The sequence below is a fragment of the Haliaeetus leucocephalus genome, unplaced genomic scaffold (assembly GCF_000737465.1).
Source record: "Haliaeetus leucocephalus isolate CR32 unplaced genomic scaffold, Haliaeetus_leucocephalus-4.0 Scaffold157, whole genome shotgun sequence".
NCBI lineage: Eukaryota > Metazoa > Chordata > Aves > Accipitriformes > Accipitridae > Haliaeetus > Haliaeetus leucocephalus.
In genome coordinates, this window is record NW_010972593.1 from 1,732,364 (window position 1) to 1,739,763 (window position 7,400).

General features: G+C 63.3%; 2 protein-coding genes across 2 annotated transcripts in view; one reads left to right on the forward strand and one right to left on the reverse strand.

Moving 5' to 3' along the window:
- ANKRD24 (ankyrin repeat domain 24) overlaps positions 1-6,830 on the reverse strand; it is an 8,595-nt gene extending 1,765 nt beyond the window's left edge. The window contains exons 1-15 of the mRNA XM_010562322.1: positions 6,588-6,830; positions 4,047-4,177; positions 3,858-3,946; positions 3,481-3,545; positions 3,181-3,238; positions 3,030-3,100; positions 2,680-2,786; positions 2,406-2,593; positions 1,763-1,791; positions 1,506-1,598; positions 877-981; positions 715-759; positions 495-593; positions 349-421; positions 106-227 (exon numbers count right to left, since the gene is read on the reverse strand). Coding sequence (XP_010560624.1) covers positions 106-227; positions 349-421; positions 495-593; positions 715-759; positions 877-981; positions 1,506-1,598; positions 1,763-1,791; positions 2,406-2,593; positions 2,680-2,786; positions 3,030-3,100; positions 3,181-3,238; positions 3,481-3,545; positions 3,858-3,946; positions 4,047-4,177; positions 6,588-6,623 — 1,311 coding nt within the window. The 5' untranslated portion in view covers positions 6,624-6,830. The remainder of the gene's footprint in view (positions 1-105; positions 228-348; positions 422-494; positions 594-714; positions 760-876; positions 982-1,505; positions 1,599-1,762; positions 1,792-2,405; positions 2,594-2,679; positions 2,787-3,029; positions 3,101-3,180; positions 3,239-3,480; positions 3,546-3,857; positions 3,947-4,046; positions 4,178-6,587) is intronic.
- A 485-nt stretch (positions 6,831-7,315) lies between these two features.
- The window catches only part of SIRT6 (sirtuin 6), an 8,012-nt gene continuing 7,927 nt past the window's right edge, over positions 7,316-7,400 (forward strand). Inside the window, exon 1 of the mRNA XM_010562323.1 lies at positions 7,316-7,378. Within this exon, the coding sequence (XP_010560625.1) occupies positions 7,316-7,378 (63 nt within the window). The remainder of the gene's footprint in view (positions 7,379-7,400) is intronic.

Sequence of the window (7,400 nt, forward strand, 5' to 3'; positions counted from 1 at the left end):
GGGTTGCTCTCGTCCCGCTCGTAGTTCTCCAGCACCTGCCAAGGAGATGGTGAAGCCACCAGGGGCCAGAGGCAGGGAGGGACAGACTGACAGAAGGACACTTGCCTGTATTTTCTCCCTCAGCTCCTTGTTCTGCACGGTGAGGGACTGCACCTGCCCCTGCAGCGTGGCCAGCAGCTCCTCGGCCGAGGGGCTCAGTGTCTTCTTGGAGAGCAGCAGCTCTGCCCCTGCAGGGCACAGGGACTCCGGTGCCATGCCCACCCATGCCCCCATTCCCCGCTGCAGGGTGCCACCTCCCCGAGGGCTGCCCAGCCCCATGGGGATCTCAGGAGGCCGGCAGGGACCTACCTGGGAACTCAAGCGGGTCTCCCTCCTCATCCTGCAGTGTCTCGATGTCATAGCTCGTGTTCTCCTTCTCATTCTGGGGGTGCAGAGTGGTGGTCAGCCCCCACGCACCCCAGCCCCTGGCACTGCCAGCTGCTACCTGCACCTACCTCCAGTGAGGACAAGCGGCTCCGCAGAGCCTCCACCTCCTTGCCCAGCTGCTCCTTCTCACCATCCCGCGCCGCCAGCCGCTCCTCTAGCTCCTGGATCTGTGCGGCAGGACACAGACACAGGGTCCCCTTTGCTCCCACCAGAGTCCCAATAGCATCCCCAAGCACCAGGACCCCTCAAGAGAGCTGAGGGCACCCATGACCTCTTCGCTGGCCTCACCTGCTTCTCCATGGAGCGCAAGGAGCCCTCGTCCAGCTCTGCCCGCTAGCAGGACACAAAGAGAAAACAGGGAGGGATAAATGCTGTCCCCATCCCTCCTGCCTGCTCTGCTCCCGAGGGACATGGTGGCATCTCCCCAGCGACCCTGCGGCTCACTGGTACCTCCCGTCTCTGCTTCTCCTGCTGCTCCAAGCCCCGGATCTTTTGCAAGAACTGGGCCCGCTCCTGCCGCAGCCGCACAATCTCCTCGTAGGCATCCCGGTCCTCCTGCAGATGAGCAGCTGCCAAGCCTCAGTGCCAGGCACTGCCAGCCCCCTCCGCGCTGTCGGCGCCCTCCTGCTCATCCTCACCAGGGGGGCTGCGGCAGGCTGAGCCCAGCCAGGCTCAGCGGCAGCTCTCCAGGCACTACGTGCCCCCATGGGCAAGCCACACTCCAGGGTGTGCAGGGTGCTTTTTGACACCAGAGAGAGAAGGAAAGGCTCTGGCAGGGCATGGACCCCCCAATGCCAGCACAGCCCCCCAGGTGAGGGGTGTTTTGGGCCCACAGGGTGGATAGACAGGGGCTCATAGCCTCTGCCCTGCCAACAGCACATGCTTGGGGCCTGGGGTGCTGCATGCACCCCAGGAGTGGGGATGAAGCCTCCACTGCAGCTCAGGCCAGCCCGTGAGCGTCACCTCCACTGAAGGGGCAGGCAAAGCTGGAGAAGTTTGCCTGAGCCGGCCATAGTTTGGCTACCCTGTGCCTGCCAAGCTGGGTGCGGACATGGAGCTAAGGGGGACCCCTCTCTCACCTGGCTGGGGGTGCCCAGGGGAGGCAGAGGGGCTTTCCTCTTCCTTGGGGTGCTGCTCTTCTCCCTGACGGATAACTGGCTGGGCGAAGACGTCTGCAGAGACACCAGGGTAGAGAGGACATCACATATAAAGTGGCTTTCCTCCTTCCTGACCCATCGCCACCTTGGAGAGCCCCAGGGCTCCTGGGGACCCCCCACCCCAGGGGCTGAGACCAGGCCAGCCCTGATGAGAGGTGGGCAGACAGGCAGGCCCTTACCTGGGACGTCTGCTCGGTTGATTCCTCTTCTGTGGGGCAGAGCAGGAAGAAAGAGAAATTTGGAAGGTTTAGGGGATTGTAGGGGTGGGCACAGCAGGCAGAGCCCATGTGGGTGCAGGGGCACCCCTGCATGTGCTCATACGGGCGTGGGCACTCAAGGGGCACAAACACACACACACATGCCCAGGGGCCACATGTGCATATAAGGGACACACGCAGACAGACAAATATGGGGATATACATGGATGTGTAATCACAGGGGCGCACACCCATGTGCGGACACGGGGAGGCACATGCACACAGGCAGGCACAGACAGACATGTACAAACACACTGGCTGATACACACATGCACTTATTCCCCCATGCTTGCAAACACGTGTGAACATGTACACGCAAGCATGTGCACACAGTGAGACAGGCAACGAAGGCTCAGCACCACCTCCCAGCCCTCGGCCGGCAACAGCATGGGCAAAGGCACCCCCAGCGCATGGGAAAAGGGGACATATGCCCCCACCCCTTGCTCAGCCTCTTCCAGCCATGGGTTAGAGACAGCTCTGCCCCAAAGCACCCTGCAGGGTGAAAACACCCTCGTGGGTCCATCCCCTGTAGACAAGGAGCACCAGGGTAGCACGGCTGCCTTACCGCTGGCCCAGGACTGCCGTGGAGCAGCTTCTTGCAGGAAGTGCTGGATAAGAGCATTGCCTGTGGCCAGGCTGTAGTGCGTGGCATCGTGACCTGTGGAGTCCACCACAGCCACCCGGGCACCAGCGTTGATGAGCACCTCCACTGTCTCCACGCTGCCATTCTCGCAGGCCAGCATCAAGGCTGTCCTGAGCAGAGCAGTGAGAGCAGAGGTGAGGGGGCCCATTTCCTCTGTCTTGCCATCCACCCCCAGTCCCCCCCAGTGCAGACTCACCTCCCCTGCAAGTCCCGGCTGTTGACAGCTGCGCCGCGGTGCAGCAGGTACCGGCACAGCTCTGAGTGGCTCATCTTGGCAGCAAGGATCAGCGGCGTGGAGCCATCCTGGGCAAGGTCAGGTTGGGTGAGGATGTGCAGACGAGGCTCAGATTTCCCCATGGGGCACCCTGCTCCTGTTATCTCCCAGATTTCCACATCCCACTTCATGGTGTGTTTTCACCCCAGGAACCCAAGGTACTGCCAGCTGCTGCATTCCACCCCAGAAGCTGCTGCATTTCAGAGGCAGCCCCAGCCCAGTCCCTTGCTGCACTGCGCAGCATGGCAGGGTGAGGAGCAGAGGGATCTCACCTTGTCCTTGATGTTCAAGGGAGCCTTGAAATCACAGAGGATCTCCGAGCACGAGATGCAGCCACTGACCGCTGGGGAGAAGGACAGAGGCTGAGCACTCTGCCTCCCACGGGGACATGAGCAGGACGGGGCTGGCACTGTCCCCACTCACCTGCATGGTGCAGCGCTGTTCGGCCGCTGCCGTCAGCCACGTCCACAGGGCAGGAGGCCTGAGGGAGAGAGCCTGGGTTACAGGAGGACAGGGGACGGACAGACAGACAGACTGCTCAAGCGGATGTGGCTCCTTGGCATGGTGGAGGGATGGGTGGGTGCCGCGCAGCACCACACAGTGCCAGGAACGACCATGCCAATCACCACCACTGGTGACGGAAGGGAGTTCAAGGACAGAGAGGACACCTCACTGGCACAGCACCCTCCCTCCCTTGCAGCACTGTCCTCCCAGCCCCAGTACCTGCAACAGCTTGCTGACGCACTGCGGGTGGCCATGCTTGGATGCCAGATGCAGGGCAGTGTAACCTGGGGAGAGGGACAGATAGACAGGTCAGAGAACAGACAATGGATCTGTGGCTGGGTGACAGACAGACAGATGGGCACACAGGAGGATCTGCTGGACTGGGGCTGAATAGGAAGGGGACATCCCCAGGAGCACCATCAGTCAGTGCTTGAGTCCCCATAGGAAGCTGGGACAATTTACAGCCACCACAGGTATGGCCATCACCTCTGTCCCCTCAGCCTCAACTGCTGGCAGGGTGGGAACAACTAGGGAGCACTAGTGGCCCTGGGTGGTCCACGGCGTTAGCCAGGGGCGCATGGCGGCCATGCCCTCACCTGAGCTATCCTTGGTCATGGCATCCACACCGTGAGCCAGCATGGCTTCAAGGCAGTCCACATTCCCCCGCATGGCGGCCAGGTGGAACCTGCAGCAAGACCATGGGCTGTTGGACTCATGTCCCTGGCCTCCAGCCTTGTCCCCAGCCCTGTGTCCCCGGTGTCCCAGGGACGTGGGTCAGCACTTACGCGGATTTGCCTTCTGAGTCCAGCTTGGTGGGGACCAGGCCCTTGCGGACGAGGAGAGATGTTACCCTCCCGGCATCATTGTAATCCACAGCTTGCAGGAGCTTCTCATCATTCTTGGTCCAGTCCTGGCTCTGCAATGAAGGCAAGAGGAGGCTGTGATGGGTGGGCTGTCCCCAGGGAGAGGTGCTGGGCTGGGCTCAGGTGCCTGTCCTCATCGCTACCCCTGCTGTCTTCCACCCATCCCTATCCCTTGGGTGGCCATCTCTGGGCAAACCCCTTTCCTGGGTGCTGTGGTGCCTGGCCCCCAGGTATGGAGGGTTTAGCTGGGACAGCTGCCTGGGGTGAGGATCCTCTTCAGCCCCCACCCAGTTTGCAGCTCACAGACCAGGAGATCTACAGAACTGCCCCAGTTTAGCTGTGGATGAGCCAGGCTGTGACTGGCTAGGATTTGGGAACAAGCTGATACTGCCTGGTTGCCCCTACCCCAGGGTTTGACCCCAATGCTAAACACAGCCAGCACCCATGAGGTGCCTGAGCCCCATCCCTGCCCAGGTGTCCCCACTGATCCTGTTCACAGCCCTGCTTTGCTCCCCACCAAGGAAGGGACCAAGCCAGGGCGAGCATTGTTGGCAGTGAGCAGGTCCCCTGGGATGGCTCCAGCCTCCCTGGGATATATGGGGCACAATGCTGTCCCCAGCCCTGTGCAGGATTGGGGCTGGGTGAGGACTTGCTGATCCAGTGGTCCCACACATCCCCATCCCAAGGGAGCGACGCACAGCGGGACAGGACCAGCACGGAAAGCCCTGGGTTCACCCCGCAGCCTGTGACGACAAACCGGAGCTCTCTGCGGCCGCGGCAGCAGGAAATGGATGTCACCTTTCGGGAGCTGCTTGCATCCTGCCCCTCGCCAGCCTGGTGCCCAGTGCCAGGCACAGGACCTGTGCCAGTGTGCCCGCCTGGTGCCCCTGCAAGACCCTTCAGCCCTGTGGGGCCAGCAGACCCCATCCAGGGGCAGGGAATAAACCAGTTTCTCAGGGTTATTGGGCAAACTGGGAGGGTGGTGCCCGTCCCCCCCCCACACCCTTGTCATGCAAGGACAAAGCAGGTTGGAGAGGACGCAGCCGAGCCCCGGGATGGGTATGGGGATGGAGGGCGGCCAGGTGGGGTGGAGGTGACACGGCTTACCCCGGAGGACGTGACCAAAGGGGACCGGAGATGGAGGACAGGGACGTACCGCGAAGGAGGCAGCAGCACAGAGGCAGATCTGCTTCATGGTGTTGAGGAGGAGGCGGCGGGCAGCCATGCATCCCTTGCCCCCCGCCTGGGCGAGGGCAGGCTGGGGCTCCAGGCCGTGGACCCCAGACCCCAGCTCGGTCCAGCATTGCTGCCCGGGCGGGGGCCGGGTCCTGCCGCAGTGGGAGCCAGGATCCGCCTCCCTCCATCCCTCCGTCCCTCCTTCTTTCCCTCCTTCCCTCCCTCCTCAGCATCCAGAGCTTCAGGCATCTCCGCATCCCTGCCACAGAGCAGGTACCAAGGTCCCAGTCAGGGAGCAGCACCCAGGCTGGTCCCAGTTAAAGTGTGAGGGGTTGGGGTGGGGGGCAGCTTTCCCACCCCAAGGTGAGGCAGCAATGCACCCCCAAACAAAGGGGATGAGCATCCTCCTGCCACCAAGATCCTACTCCCCAAAGAGGGGGATGTGGGACCCCCTGCCCTGGGGCCAAAGGAGGGGCAGCACCCCCTGCCTGCATCTCGGGGGCTTGGCAAACTCCCCTCAAGGAGGGAACCCCAAAATGGAAAGCATCCCCAGGCAGCTGTCCTGGAAGAGCCCTGGGGGCAGCAGGACAGCAGGAGCCTCTCACCGCTCCACACTCACAGAAGCGTCCAGGGCAGTGTGGGGAAACTGAGGCACAGAGCACCCTGAGCAGGGCAGGTCCACAGGCTCCACGTGAGGGACTTCAACCTGTGACCACGTGTCCCCAGCGCACATGTCCACTCGGTGCTGCCATAGGCACTGGGGACAGCACTGTCACCCTCTGCCCCGTGTGGAGGATGGCGAGAGCCTGTGGCCCCATGCCAGGCTGGTGCTGAATAATTGAGGAGCATCAACATGCTGGTTCCACTGGTTGTGACAGCTGGAAAGCTGGCAGCCTTCCTCAAGAAGGGGACAGCGCAGGGACCTGGGACCTGCTTCCCTCTCCCTGCTGCTGCCTTTTTTCCTTTGTTCTGCCCCGTTCCCAACAATGGCCCTGGGAGCACACTTGGGTACACCGGGAGCTCAATCCCACCGACCAGGGTGCCAGTGACAACCTCCATGGGGCTGCCGTCTCCATGGTGAGCAGCCAGCCCATGTCCCAGGGCAGGTTGCCATGTCCCTGTGAAACTGGGGACATCCCAGGGCAGATCCCCGTGTCCCCATGGACATTCCAGGGCAGGTCCCTGTCTCCCTGTGAAACTTGGGTCATCCCAGGGCAGGTCCCCATGTCCCCATGGACATCCCCGGGCAAGTCCCCACGTCCCCAGGTCCCTGGGGACGGCACTCACGTCTGCTTTCTTGAACTTGGCCTTCAGGCTCTTCATGACGGCTCCAGCCTCAACCCTGTGGCATCCAGATGGGGGACGGCCGTGCTCAAGGGTCTCTCTCCCACCGATATCGGCTCAGCCACCCCCAGACCCGCTGCTCCCAGAGTCCCGTCCTCGCCTGCCGTCTCCCCACCAGCCTCGGCACCCGGAGAGGCGGGGGATCAGACGCGAGGGAGTTGGGTTACGGCCTGGCTGCGGCTGCGGTTACAGCTGGCAGCACCGGGCCATCCGGGGGGGTTGGGGGGGACGACAAGCCCCGCTTAGGGTAGGGGGGGTGTCTCCTTGCACCCCTGAAATGCCCAGGCACAGGGAGGCGAGGGGACATGGCACAGCAGGACCAGGCACAGAGAGGTGAGGGGACATGGCACAGCAGGGCCAGGCCCCGAGGGCGAGCTGGGGGGTCTGAGGGCAGCAAGGTCAGGCCCCTTGGCCCTCTCAGGAGTCTGGGGCTGCAGGTGGTGAGGGGCATGGCTGGACCCGACCCCTGCCCTTCCCCGGCACCCATGCCCTTGCTAGCACCCGCTGCCCTGCTTCTCCTCCCCCCTACCCCTTCTCACAGCCCTGGAAGCCGCGGGGGAGAACAGCCCAGGCCTGACAAGATGAGGACACCCCCCTCCTCGCCCTGCCCTCCTTCTTGCCCGTCACAAAGATGGCGGCGGCGGCGCCCCCCCCCCAAGGCGTGCCCGCGCATGCGCGTCGTCCCCCCGCGGCCTCCCTACGCGCTTCCGCCCGGCCGCGACGCTGGCAACAATGCGCGCTCGGGCGGCCGGGGCG